Below are 15745 nucleotides of genomic sequence, written 5' to 3' on the forward strand. Positions count from 1 at the left end.
CGAGAAAAATACTCGATTCTTTGCGAAATATATATAACTCATAAGTGTTATTAAATACATATATATAATAATAACAAACATATACACGCATATAGAGCGTTGCAAAATTGTAGAATTTAAGAGTAAGATAAATTATTGTGTAAGATTGTCGATCACTTGAAAGATTTGAAAGCATGATGATCACTAGACTAAAACGTTTACTAAGAAAATCTTCTATTTTCTTTCTTTATTACATTCGGGAAATTGTTCACCTACTTTAGGAAAAAGTCAACTATTTTTGTTTTGTCTCTTATCGCTATATTCTTCAAAATATACGTCTAAGTCTAATTAATTATGAGGTAATCATCGTTCTACGAAATAAACAGTCTATTTGGCGCTCTGTAAACTCCAACAGATTCACGCCAGTCAATTAACTACGATCGATAGAAACAAAATTGCCACATTAAACGCACGTTAAGAATGATTACCACACAAAGCACATGTTATTTCTTTGATTCGTAATCACAGGTTACTCAAAGGTGTGCAACAATAGCGCCATATATTCATTCATTCGTTTTTCCTTCTGTATTCGGTGCGATTAGAACGACGCGATGTGACACGCAATGCGCGCGAAAGGAGGTAGATCACCGATTATTTTTGTGCAAAGCGACGGATTATTCACGTCCGTTGCCCAGCTGCGGAACGAACTGCGGCAACAGGCGTCTGCAACAGGTGGTTCTCTTTTCCATCATGTTGTATAGCTCAACGTACCTCTGCATTTTGCACTTGTGCAAGACAAATTGCACGTTCCCGTAGGACGATTTCTTCTCACAATGGTCATTACGTCTAATCTGTTCGTTTTACGCGAGGAAAGAAAAGAAAAGGAAACGCGTAGGTTAACCTCTGCTTAAAAATATTATATTTTATATTATGTTTTCAATATTATGTAATATTACGTTTTCAATATTATTGAGACATGCGTTAGATTTGTTTTTCCGTGTAATGTTTGGTTCACACAAATTGAGATTGGTACATGATATTATTGTTACACGGCCATTTAATTTAGGAAAAAAATAACGTTTGCCATGTTTTCTATTGTTTGTGGTAGAAATTAAGAAGTTAGAGAAATGGTGGTAGAATCGTGTAATTCTAAATCTTGTACGCTTTTTGTATTTGTGAATTTATAATAGAATTTAGATTTAGACGATGTCCCAAATGTTAATGTGAATGACACACAAATTTTTGACTAGAAAATTTTTTACGTGGAAATATAAATTGTAGACTTGGGAAGCATTTCAATTATAAAATATCTTTCATTAGTCATCGCAATTGCGAATATATGTACATTGTTTTAACAAAGCAATTTTCTTGTCTAGGAAAAAATTATTTTGCAATACGTAAGACTTGAAAACGAGAGTTTTGTTAACAATTCACATATTATGTAGTTCTTCAATTAGCTATTATTTTATAACCTACAGATCTCGAATGCTTCCGATAAGACATAATTATTATATCAGGAAAATGTTTCATAAGTTGAAAAACAGGTTTATATATGTAGCTCAAATAAACAGTATTGCATTCATAAAATCTTGAATTAAAGCACGATTGAATATATACGTCACCGCGATTCAAGCTATTTATTAATTATCGATCACGTAATCATTTCTTTGAAAAAATTGGATGGATGATTTATAAAATATCACAGGAAAACAATATTCTCCAATGCAACATTACTTGAAATCAGACCTACGACGTACAACGTCTCTTTGTTATTTAGCAATTAGACTGCACTAAACCTTTTTGGTGTATCTTGGGCTCGGTACAAGTTGTACGAAATTTAAAAAATGAGTTTGTAATACAAATGGAACTTAATAAAAAGAGGAAAAGAGTGAAATTCAATAATAAGGATTGATAATTTGCAGGAGAAAAAGTATAATTTATGGGAAACGAAAAATTATTGTTCGGTACCAACCAATTAATTAATTTGTAGGTTTTCGATCTAAATGATCAATAATGTAAAAAAAAGGACATTTAGATTTACCATACACATTTTTATTCAAATGTTAGGTAATTATTTACAAAGCGGACAATATTTCAATTCAAAGTCAATATTGTGAACAACTTTTCCCTGTACGTGTTACCTTCGCTCAGCTTTAGTTGCTGAAATACTCGCAAAAATCTTTAGTTCAATTTACCTTATTTATTTACGATTACACTTCATTCTGTGATAGACGGGCGGATGCCTCAAGGCAGCCGCACTTTTATTCCATAATCCAGCCGAATTCATTTTCGATATTCATTTCCAACTTTCATATGAAAGAAAAATCAATGGCTTAGGTTTTTGTTTCCGAGCTATGTTACATAGGATTGTTGTATTCATTTATTTAATCAAATAAAAGTAATTATTAATGTCTGGTGAAAAACAGCCGGAACTAATTTTAGTGAGTACTGCAATTCGGTCGGTACGGCGCGACTCTCTCCTATATGTACATTGCACATAATATTACCTATATAAATTAATATAGCGCGTTTGTACTATTTATTAGGTACATATAATATTCAACATAATATATGTATAAATATGTTGCATTTACGTATTTTGTATTTATATAATGTTCAATGAATCATTTTAATTGCTTAAATAATATTGACTGTTTATAACTAAATAATTTTAATCATATCATTGCATATATTCATAAATATTATTCGTATTTCAATGCACGAGTGTTTCGTACATTATTTCATAATTATCAGTTCTATTTGTTTTTTGTCATGTAATTTTGTTTATAATATAAGGAAACGTTGACTAATATGTTAGTTACTTCTACGTACATTCCAAATTCTGATACGGAACAATCACTAACTTTGCAGTATATAAAATATTGAAAAGCCAAAAACCGTGCCTGTAATATACAAATATCGTATAATATGACATTAGTATAGTATATACATATAATAATATAATATATACAATTTGTATAAAATATAGCATATATAATATGTTTATTATATAGTTATTAATGTAATATAAATTTATGATATATACATATAAAATATAATAATGAATATAACAATGAATTTTTAAAAATTTGTAACGAAGTTTTAATTTTTGTAGCCTTTTCTTTTATTTGTCTGTAACACCTATACGAAATTGTGACTTTGTCCTAAACAATGGTTAAAAAACAAAATGTGGTAAACAAACAGAGTTGCATGATATAGTAAGAATTTCTGTTATTTCACGATATGACTTCGTTTATCTATATACATATGTCGTAGAAGAATAAAATTAATTGAACTATGTAAATTCCAAATATTGTTTTTTAATTTTGAAATTTATTTATATTCGTGTTTAGAATTAAATTTTACTTATACCGAAGCATGTACAACAAAGTTTTAGCATCTGCCTAATTTTCTAAAATAATAGGACTTTCGTTAGTTTGTTATTTACAATCTGTATGGTAGCGATTAGCGGCTTCGCTGAGTTTAAGAATATTTGTAAGAATCCAAAAGATAAAAGCATTGAATAACGTGAATGTTATAAGCGAACCAGGGATGTAATAGAAAATATTATGATACAAGTGCAAGGACGAAATTTCGCGTTGCTTCTTGCCGAACACGAATAGATCTGTTTCGACGTAATCAATAAATTGCAAACACAATATACACCATGCTATGGTGTTCCTGCGAAACAAAAAATTATTTCTTATAATATAATTATCTTATAATATATAATATAATATAAATATTATAGCATATAAAATAATACCCCAGGACACTACAGTAGCAAGTTAAGGATTAAATTTCCCATAAATACATAAACAATTTATTTATAACTCACTAATTACATACGTTACACATAAATTAAAATTGGATATCATGCTTGTTTCGATTTTCGAGTATATTTCATTTTACCTTTAATCTGTGCAAAATGAAAAATGTTAAAATTTGGTATAGCGTAGCTGAAGAAGAATAATCTGTGAAGAAGAACAATCTATTTGACATAACTAAAAAATATTATTAAATAAAACTAACTACAAAATATTGTAGAATCTAATGAACATTTTTTTTTTATTTAAAATTTCACATTCACAATTTGTCCAATTTGGACATTTGGTAGAATTTTTTAACTGTAATCTAATGAACATGTACAAAGAGTACACTGCCTTATCTTTCATGCAATTTGGACATCGTAGAACGAAATGCAGCAGATATGCAAATGTGATTTTATAGAAAAAGGCTACCACTTGACTCTGTACCCGTAAAATTTTTGTCCGTCAATGAATTTTTCCGATTTGATGAAGTCCATGTCATTTTCTAACTATCCAGTTGAATGTTTGAGAACATTCATGGTTACCATTTTTAGCTCTTTGATAATAATTTGAATTCACAATGTTAGTTGCGATAAAAAATCTCACAAGTGGAAAACGACTTCGCGGAAAAGTTTAATAGAAACCGCGATAAGACACGTTCTATTCTATATACATAGACAAATATACGTGGACTGTATGATAATATTTCATAAAGATATGTAACTATGTATTATTCAAATACAGATCGTTGGAATTGATTAAAAAGTGATTAACCTAGATGCATTAGAAACTGTGAGAAATTGGATACATGTCGCTTAAATTTCAGAGATTACGAGGCAGAGAAAGGGAGAGAATCAGACAGACAGGCAGACAGGATGCATTTGTATGAATCGATAAATTTATGTTCAAGTTTGTTATAAAAAAATGATAAGATACATGAATTATATCATAACTAAAGATACTTGATTTTCAACGTAAAAAAGCGAATTTTTCATTTTTTATGCAGCATTTGAGACCTTAAATCTGTAATGCAATTGTTGTACCTCATTAATATACTGATTGCCATAGTAGCATCTTCATTAAAACTGAATTTTACATTCTCATAGTTACGCTTGTAATATTCATAGTTTATCAAAGAATATTTGTGCATATTGTACATTGTATATAGTTCACTGCTTCTTGCCTTTAGTAGCTTTATTGGAGGTATTTTCGTTTCTATTGTTATGTTTGTCTCTTATTCTACTAAGCTAATTAAAATCATATTTTTGTTATTGAAACATACGTTGCTTTGATTTCTAGACACAGTGCTAGTGCAGCAAGTGGACTTTCTAGAAACTATTCTAGAGGAAACATCCGACGATCTACAAAGCGATTCCGATCGAAGTGGAACTACATATTGGGTGGGCTCAGACTCTGAAACCGAAAGCGTGATACATATACGCGCGAAGCAGAGATTGGCTGGTAAGAAATAAGACACGATGTATTAAATACAATATATTCCTCTGACTGATGTGTTTGCCATGTATTGTCTAACGATAAGTCTAAAAATACCAGAATTGTTGGATTACGTCGTCGAATATCAATTTGGCAACTAGTCGAAACATGGCGACTGTATATCATTTGTCTCGTTACCTCTTAATGAGGAAATTTTACAGTAGAATTCTAATAAAATGATCCATTTTACGTCATCTTTTAAATAGAAGCATTTTGTTTTCCTTCTGTTTATAATTTTTGCTTTTAGTCTGTGTATTTTGTTATATTACAAGGAATGCATTCAACAATTAATTGTCAAGTTGCACTGACTCGATTATTTATGCAATCCGAATGCAGCTATTTTTAATAACTAATTATCGTGTACGTCACGTTGTTGTTCGTTATGTTATACAGTTAGAGCACAGCGGAAGTTATTGACTTGATTTATTGAATGATAGCAATTGATCGACTTATTGTTCATCGAACAATTGTTACTTAGTTGTGTAGAATTGAATATATTGGTAGACATTGTTGTTCAGATCATTTACTTCAGCGTCGAAATTGAACTTTAACTTGTTAAGAATAAGATTTATTAGTCTCAGAATACATAGTATTGTTCGCTTATCGGAATAGTATATTTTTCTTCTTTGGAGAGAAGAGGCTTAAAAAAGGACAGGTAAGCATAGATTTGGAAAATTAACGAAGAAATGGAACGTAGTGGCGATAGGTGAAGGAATGTCTTTTCATTGATTTTCCTTTCTTTAGGTATAGCATTGTATCGCTGAGTGTTTTAAAACATATACCATTAAAGATAAATGAAAGTATGTTTTTTGTTTCGGAGTATACGGCATATATAAGTACGTATTTTGTGAAATCTCATTCTCTCATTACTCGGTACTCGAGTTGGTAAACATTGTTCTCCGGAAGTTCACTTTCTCTTTTCAGTTTGAGCCTACAATTCATTGATTCTTGGAGAATGAAACCGTACCGTTCGTAACTGATTCAGAGACAGTTATATCTCATGACCCATTTTTTCTTGTATACTTAATTGCGAACATTTATCATAAATGCGTTTGTTTCATATTTCCTGTGAAACAGATATTGTATAAATAGATTTCAGTTTAGATTACAGAAAATATTACATATACAGTTTATTGCTGTTATAAGAAAGGTATAATATCTATTTTTATCCTTCTTCTTCCTTGCAGAAATTAGTTCTTTAATTTGTACACATGATAGATGACAGAAGAAACAAAATTTCGAGAATTATTAATTTTAAGTAGTAATAATAATACTAGTAATTGGTATCGACGAAAAAGTATTTCTTATTTCATTCCACAATATCAAAGTTTGCTTATTACGTTAGTTAAATTTTCGATATTCTAATTATTACACCTTCAGTACTATCGATGCATAAGTTGCATCATTTTAATTGTAAATAATGCTGCTGACGTAAATACACTCAAATCTCTTCTAACACGGTGCTCTGGAAACATGGCTTCGACATAAGAGAAAGAATTAATATGTTACAAGATTACTGTATTACATTTTTGTTTTGTACAAGTTATATTTTATATATTGTTGTATAAAGTATTCAGTTATATTTTTGAAGAAGTAAATATTTCTTTTTTTTTTTGGATAGTATTCTCTGTTTTATAACAATTTTTTGATTCACTAATATATGGTAGTAAATACGGCTAACAATTTCCGCGAATTTAATTTTTGCAATTTCTAATTTTAATTAAATTAGATTAAAATATTTTGTGAGGAATGTTGCATTCCAAAATATCGTTGTTAATGCAAATTAATATTTTTGTTGCCCCTTACTAATTTTTATGGTTGAAAGACTTGGCTTCTCGAAGAGCGAATACTCTAATTAGAAATTACACGCTAGTTTGCCTATAATATAGCAATAGAATACAATTTAGTACGAATCTAATGATATAATCCTAATTATAGTATAACGTTATTGATACAACAACGACTACCGATAATTACAACAAGTAAACGTGAGATAATTAATCCGACTATCTAAAAGCAAAAATGCGAAAGAAAGATTAGAAAAAGATGTAAAGATAAACTGTGTGATTGAAGTGATACAAGATATAAGAGACTTATTTGTATGTTTTAAACTCTTGATATTGAACAAAGAAATACTACAATTGAATTAATAAAAATTAGTATGTATTAATACAGGCATAAAGTATTCTCGTAAGGATCTTTTAATACGTCGCCACATGTTTCCTGCAGTAGTTGCCAACTTAAAAATGATTTCCTCGATATGGTTGTTTTGTGGCATTTCTTATATTACGCCTTACCCTTCAGATGTTGCCTGTTATTAAACACGTTTTATCGTTCTTCGAACTCGATTTAAGATTATTCTCGTAGCGGATTCCTTCGGCTATACGACTGTTGTAACGTATCGGTATGCCTGGTTGCATTCCTCAGGCGTCATGTAATTTCTTGCAACAGCGGTCGTCCGTTAAATTTGAAGCGATTTTTCATCCATGTCCAATCGATGGAGAATCATCGATCGAATCTTGTTACAAATTATTTTACAATGAATTGCACTCAGCATGAAAGAAACATGAACGTTCGATTTTGATTCGTGTATCTTTACGTGTAATTAGGTAATTGCATTTCAAACAATTAATGGTCTACATTACAACGTCCATTTACAACATCCATTTACAACGTTCATTTACAACGTTTCCGCTATTATCCTTCTCATACCAGCACCATTAAGTGTGTTATTAGAAGCTGAAAGGTTCATAGAAATGTTCGTTGTGAAACTATTAATCGTTCTTACTAATTACATGTCGTATATGTATACGTATTTACGCAGTATCGCTGTAAGTAAATGTGGATTTAAAGTAAAACATTAATATTTTGATGGCATCGATATACATATTTATTCTATATATACTTTGTTATTGTTTTTTACAACAGAAAATTTTTATTTTCAATACATATATCACAGAGTTTTTTAATATAAATACTGGTGAATTTCTCATTTCTCATTTTTGCCTGCGTCTCAGGCATGAACAAAAATTATGATAAATGTATTTATTATACAATTGTTACAAATAGAGCTCTTTTTCTATTTGATGGTAAGATCAGTCGATGTCTACAATTCTACGCATGATTCTCTTCCGCTCCATCTAATATTAGATCACCTTCAATGTGATTCATATAGGATTACCATGAACTAGTCGTTGAATTCCACGTGCATGCAATCATGCAAAAATAAACCGATAGGACAATGCGTCGTAGAGTAAATTCAATTGCTACAGTACGACCTGTAAAGAATTCCAAGCCGACTGACGCTGACGAGATGAGATTCGATCAGATACCGAAATACACGTGCAAAAGCGACTCGTAGCGTTTATCTTCTTAGATTCCTGGAAATCTTCGTACACAATACTCCAAACTAAATTGGAATTTATCAACGTATGCATGAATTTACTACGTTATATTAATAGTAAATTTTGTAATTTTTTTAAATATCGTCTACATTCGTTGTTAATAATTCGCTGCTGGAATCACAATCAACATATTTATTTTATTCATATTTGCCATTAAACTAGTTTTATATAAGCTGTTCATAATTCGACTTCGCATTTTCATATTTTCGTAATCAATAATTTTTTATAAAATAGAGATCATTTACGACATCAAATGTCACAGATTTCTTCTGTATGACCTGTACGAGATAAACGATCAGGCATCTGTCTTGAGTTTGAGGATCACTGTAATCTCCGTTGCTTAGGCTATTCTGCATTCACTTGTGTAGAGAAGTTTGTCGGGTATCAGGGATATTTTGGTCGATATTTAAGCGTCAGTAATTGTAAGTAATACTTTCGAAGCAATCGATTTTTTACGAAAGGTATTTGAAAAAATCAGAATTGACATCCATACTTGTCAAATCTTACGAAACTAACTGTACTAGTACCGTTAGTGTTATTTTGGTACAAAAATTTTAATCGATGAAATATAGTTAACAAACGAAAATAGATCATTTTCCTCCACATAATCGGTGATTATTGTCGGTTATTATTGGCGATTAGAAATACGATGAGAAGGATGGTAGTCTGAGAATTCTCTGGTTTGCGGTCTGGTTTATAAAGTCAAGTCACGGAAGTAGGTCTTCGACGAGAGGAGGCGGCCAATCGTCGCGTTCGTGTCGCTTTTACATGCAGCATCGACGGACAGTCCTGTGTCGCAGCCAGGAAGTCGTGGTTCGTTCAACCGGAAGCAACGTTTACACGGTCACCGGTTGTCGACTTCGTGACCGTCTACCGACACGTGATCGACGACACGAGTCTTCGATAACGGCTCGTTAATCGGTAAACGACACGTTTCACGACGTGATCCATTCGATTGCGACACTATCGCCGGCGATCGTCCCCTTAATGTCCTGAATTTGCATTTTTATCACCATCGTCATGGCTTTTGCACTGGAAATCAATTAGCTACAACGTCGATGGCGTATTGCTCGATTAATCAAGAAATTTGGTTTTATCGGCAGAGGGAAATCAATACTTAAGCTTTGTTCAGATTAGCCGAGTCATTTGAATTCAAGCAACTTTAAGCCATTTTTATCAATATGAACCTATAATTTACTTAGCTCGAACTATCATGCGAAGAATTAAAAAATTTGATGAAGATCGTTTACACTGTGAGCTTTTTAACTGTTTCGTGTAAACATTGGGAGCCCGGTTAGTTAAGTTTAAACGACTTTAAGTGAGATAACTTGAGTTGTATGAACACAAACTTGAAGTTAAATTAGTTGAATCGGTGCGATTAACATTTAAGTACCTTATCTAGTTTGAACGAAATTTGAACGAAACGACGTAGCGAATTAAAGAAAGTACTTAAAATAGATATAATGTGGCTTCAGAAGATGCCAGATTTAATTACGCATGTCTTTGCGGTTTTTACGATCGTTAATAAGCACACGCAATTAAACGTAATTATGCCACGGACTTTTGTATGTAGGATAGAGCTCAGGGCATATTGTCTCGAGCGAAAACGCAAATAGCAGCTTGAAATGTGTATCTTCAAGGTTGCGTTTGCTATACTTCTCTGTTCTGTATGTTTAACAAATTAACGTTTTTACAAATTCACTTTTTTAATACAGTAATTTTTTAAATACAGTACAGTTCTATTTGTTCTGATTTTATAAATCTAGTCTCTGAAGCTCGCTTCTTTTTTTAACAAGTGACAATAGTAAATTTTATTTTTTACTAGCTACTCTTGGTAAAAAAACAACTTCGTTAATTCTATTTCACTGTCATCGAAACATTTTGCAAAACACGAATGCAAATTGGATCTTTCCAAAAATAGTCGCTCGAATGTCGAAAAGTAGAATCAGATCGGACCATTGTCTCGCTTTTATTTTCTCGATATCGAAGCGATTCGATTATTTCATACACGCATTGCGCGTACACTACACCTTTTCCCTCGTTATGTCGTTGACCGTTTCGTGTTTGTTGCTGATTTCTCGGAAGACGAGAGGCTGGATGGCAGCGGAAGCGAATGCAATTCCGTGGTTCCGAAGAAGAGACGTCGGAAACACAATGGTAACAGCGATCGAGAACACCAGGCTACCTTCGACGACTACCCACCATCGCCGAGGTCATCGAGGTCGTCCGCCTCCTCAAGGTCTAGCTCTCTATTGCAATTCGAATCCTTAGAAAGGACCTGTGCCACACTGTCACCGTCCAGTTACAGCTTCGATTCGCTGGAGTATCCTAATCGATCAAACGCCTCTCATCCTGAGAACACGTCGCCAGACAGCCTCGAGCAGGACTATGACAAGGTTTTACCAAACGGTTTTGGAAACATCGTAGATCACTTTTCCAGAATTAGACCTTACCGTAGCTTCGAAAGTCTGGACACTTGTCAAAAGGAAGAGGAGTTTGGTTCTGGTGGTCTGACCAATGGATTCACACCTTTGTACCTGAAACGAAACATGGACCTGTCGAGAACACGAAGCAATGGCTACCACCGTCCAAGGTAACGTAAACATAGTTTATTTAATTTGGCAAGCGGTCGGAGTTTTCTTCATGCCACGGTACTGCCTCTGTTGTTTGAATTAACAGGAAATTATGACTATTTATATGTATAGGAGATTTTCCGAATAGCAGAATATTCGTGTTTCGTTATAACGATTAGTTTGTACTTTAGAAGGAGTAATATAATGAAGCTTCATTTACCTGAACTCCATTTATTGGAACGAAATTAACTGAAATTCAAAGTTTCATACAGTTAGGATATAGATCATTTTCATAATACCGATCCCATTATTCTGTAAGTCTATCTTCTGACTATTCCAATGCTTTATTATCTAAGAAGTCAACAAATTTGACAAGGGTGTTTTTTGTTACGAGGCCCTCCATCGACTTGGATTCGTTTCGCGATTGTCAAGAGATGATCGTAGGTTTTCCTTGGCAACGACTTTCGAGAGCTTGCTACATGACCCTCATTTATTGACCAAGTTTCCGCAATCACGACCCTTAATAGATTTCCTTGACTTTTACTTTTAATTCGAGGAAGATCCAAAATGACGCTCGTGGATGTTTCATCCTGATTATCTCATTGTGTCACGCTTACTACGACTCCACTAGAAAAAATAAATTAGGAAAAAAAAGATACGTTGATATCGAAATCTTGTGTAAGTTACCGTTCTGTCAGTTAAAAGAGAATTTGAGTATTTCATTTTTCATTTTTCTCCATAGAATCGAACAACTTTCATAAACACTTAAGTCGAAGAGACTCGATGTAGTTGGATTTTTTCACACGATTCAGGGACTTTTGGCACGAGGACGAAGAATACGAAGACGACGTTGGCGACGAGGACCTTGACGAAGAAGATCGTATGCTAAACGACAATCGATCCGGGGCGGAGCTGGAGGATCGGCTGATGGTGTTCGGCGATTCGGCGTGCAACTACGCGACGTCGCTGGATTATCGGAATACGATCGACCTACGAGAGATCGGTGTCGAGTCGAAAAGGGACGCACTGCTGGACCTGAAATCTGGCCAAACGGCTGTGTCGAGTTCGTTTCGCCTGTTGCAGACTAGATTAAATATAGCCGGCAATATGGCGCACGGCCGTAACAACATGGTCGCCGATCATCATCATTACCACCATCATCAGCTGCAGCAGCAGCTCCACAGTTACGAGCAGCACGAGCAGCACCAGCGTCAAGGGTGGAGCAACGAGGAGTGCTTTAATTTTAGATTCACGGATAAATCTCAAAGCGCGCCCAGTCTGCCTAGCAGCGTCACCGAGTCCGCACACGGTCCACATTCGTTGGCCGCGTACGCATCCTCGTCCAGAGCGACCTTCTTCGTATCCACGTCGAATTTGTTCGAGAATTATACAAGGGTAGCCAGCGTGCCCGTCGATTTGAATCTCTGCGGCGTCCACACGACGCACGATGATACACGCTACTCTACAGTGAATTTGCACGAGCATCACGAAATGGCGGAAGTCTCCGTTGTTGAAAGTAAGAAGCGACTGGAAAGCAACGAGGAAATTCGACAGAACGGAGGCGAGAAGAGTGAACAAGCGAAGAACTCGTTATCGAGCTCGGTCAGAACGCAAGCCTCGCAGAACGCAATGGTAGATGGCGAGATGGACCGCGAGAAAGCGGAAGAAGAGCCGAAGGAGGACGAGGAATGCGTAGGAGAGCACTGTTCAAAGCCACGAGAGACGAAACAAGTACCTTCAACGGTGAAGACGCAAGATCCGGGCAACTGTATACTCGATATGGCGATTGCTATGGAGAACGATATCGATTCGGTGGATGCAGCGATCAAGCAGTTGAAGCGCGAGGCCGTGGAAGTTACCTCGAATAACGCCAACACGTTATCTGGTATCGATGGTATTCAGAGAACTCCTTCCGGTAGGCAGCGACCGTGGAAGGTAAAGAACAACGCGAGCTACGAGTTGGCTCAGCAATTCGAAATCGACGAGAGAAGTTTCCGATCGAACAAATATCGTAAGGAGGTTGGTAACGATGGTGAAAAATCGTTGAAAAGTGAACGAAAACGAGTGTCAAACAACGCTAGTTACGAGCTGGCCCAACAGTGTGACTACATCAAGGCTCTCCAGTGTTCCAAAGGTGGATTCAAGCGGATGGATGCGTGCGACGAGTTGGAGGAATCGATTTCAGGACGATCCTCGCTGCTCAGAGTTTCCGATTTGGTGCAGCAAATGAGTAGTAGCTCGACATCGAATCTACCGAGCTACAGCGAGCCGTATTTGGATACCAGGAAATATTCAAAGTCCGCGGAAAATATTTCCACGCAGTTCTCGATAGCTCCGTTCACCAGGATTCCGATCAATCAGCTGGGCCAGCGGCTCAAAAAACAGCAAGAGGAAACGCTTTTCGGCCAGATAAAAAAAAACTCGGATCCATTTTCGGTTTATGGAGGCGATTCTAACGCCCGTGTTTTAGTAGACGACGAAATAGATTTACCCTGCTTGGAAACCAAACCCGTAGGAACTTCCAGCCTGGAGGGGGGCGTACGATGCGAGGAAACAAGCGTCCAGAAACCTGAGAAACCTTTAACCCCGGAACGTGAAAATGTTGATTCAAACGCTTCCTATAAAACCGCGACTGCGGACGCGATTTCAAAGGACGCGGATCAAGATGCAACGAACGAGACGAGCTGTTCGAAAAGGTTGTTCATCGGTGATTTCTATCCGGAAAAAATCGTGCGGTTGCAGCAACAGGAGGAGGGCCGTTATGTGGATTATCGGCCAGTGGAAGAGGATCGTGCGGTCGAACTCGAAATCGACGAAAGTGGCGGCAAAAACGAAAGTTCTTCGACGAGTCGATTATCATCGACTTCGTCGTGCAACGGTAGAAACAATGGAGAACTGTTGTGGAGAGTCGTAGTGGAAAAGCAGGCCGCGGAAAAGGATGCTCCTGCGAAGAAGGCTACGAAGGAGAAAGAGGTGGAAGAGGAGAAGTTGCAGTACAAAGTGGAGAAGAACGAGAGAGAGCAAAAGAAGGAGGAGAAGGAGGCAACGGAAGCAGCGAGGGGACACACTGTCCATGGTGTTCATTGCCCCCCACCCAACGGTAGCAGCAACAGCGACGGCCTGGAACTTGGTGAACGGAGTGGGAATCCAGCGGTGGCCGGGGCAGTTGATACGAATCATCGCGGTGTTCGCGACAAACGTCACGAGGAGAACGCGGCGGCAACAACTGCGCCGGTTAGCGTAGACGATAGGCACGACGGCCACGCGACTATGTCGGCCACGACGACCACAACGACACCGCGTCCGTTCGTCGCGGCACCCATCGTCAAAACAGAGCCATCGGCGGCGAGATTCCAGCGGAACATGGTCGTCGACGCGTCGTCCGCGACCACGGTGAAGGAAGAGCGGAAAAAAGGTGGACTCGGTGGATTTCTCCAACGATTCTCGAGGCTTCGGTTCAGTGGTAGATCGAAAGTGCCGCGATCCGAGGTGCAGAAGAAAAGTGATACGATCGGCCAAGTGAATCGCGCGAAGGTGACCGAGGAGAAGGTTAAAAAGGAGCCGGACTATATTATCATACCGTTGCATCCTACCGAAGAGGAAAGGCAGAAACAAGACCAGAACACAGCTGCGGAGAGCAGAGTAGACACCAGCAGCAATGACAGAATTGTCGCCGACGTTCAACGAAGTCCCTCCGTTATAAGGTGAGTGTTTGATCTACCTTTTTCAAAAATCGTGCCGTATTTCGTCATCGACCGTGAATATATTCGTCGCTCCCGTTTTTCTTCTATTTGCACCGGGCATCGCTTTGCGCGTCGATCGCGTTGACTTTGACCTCAACGATTGTTTACACGGTTTCGCGCGGGTATATGGAATATAGAGGTAACATGAATCACGGTTCGTGCCACCTTCTATGGCTTCTATATGTAAACATTTATCTCTCGGCCGGTGGAAAATACGTCGGCACCATTTCAGATTCTAAATACCATCGTTTATTTAATGTTCCCGGTACATTGTACGAGAAGACAACGGACGAATGTTGCGGAGGTATTCGCACGCGAACAACAATAAACTTTGCGTCCGCGAACCGTATTCGTGGTCTGTAACCGAATCTCGGCTGCAAAATCGCGCAGACGTTGCTCGCAAGTTTATAACGTAATGTGTCTTACATAATTAGCGGATTATGAAAGGAATTTGATACGTATCAATACACGCCTTCTGTTTCTACCTGCTGTGTTGTTGCCGCTGATCGATGTACGGTATTGTGCAAAACTGATTGGATTACTACTACTGATTCTCGCAATAGCAAAGAAATATATTTTTAGATATTAGTAGAATAATAGCATTGCTAACGGTTATTTTAAATTACTTATATAGCGACAAAGTTATTGAAATTTATTGAGTGTTTTTATTCGATTATCAACGATGTGTTAAGATACCCATAAACAGTGGACGGAATTTATTTCCGTGATACGTCTCTCTAATA

The 15745-nt window shown here is 36.5% G+C and overlaps 1 protein-coding gene across 5 annotated transcripts in view; it reads left to right on the top strand.

Annotated features, from left to right (window-relative positions):
* LOC117164057 (uncharacterized) overlaps positions 1 to 15745 on the top strand; it is a 73386-nt gene that overhangs the window by 6874 nt on the left and 50767 nt on the right. For all 5 annotated transcript variants that reach the window (XM_033346827.2, XM_076617565.1, XM_076617567.1 and 2 more), the window contains exons 3-5: positions 5088 to 5249; positions 10772 to 11279; positions 12072 to 14963. In XM_033346827.2, the coding sequence (XP_033202718.2) occupies positions 5088 to 5249; positions 10772 to 11279; positions 12072 to 14963 (3562 nt within the window). The remainder of the gene's footprint in view (positions 1 to 5087; positions 5250 to 10771; positions 11280 to 12071; positions 14964 to 15745) is intronic.

The sequence above is a fragment of the Bombus vancouverensis genome, chromosome 3, assembly GCF_051014615.1.
Source record: "Bombus vancouverensis nearcticus chromosome 3, iyBomVanc1_principal, whole genome shotgun sequence".
NCBI lineage: Eukaryota > Metazoa > Arthropoda > Insecta > Hymenoptera > Apidae > Bombus > Bombus vancouverensis.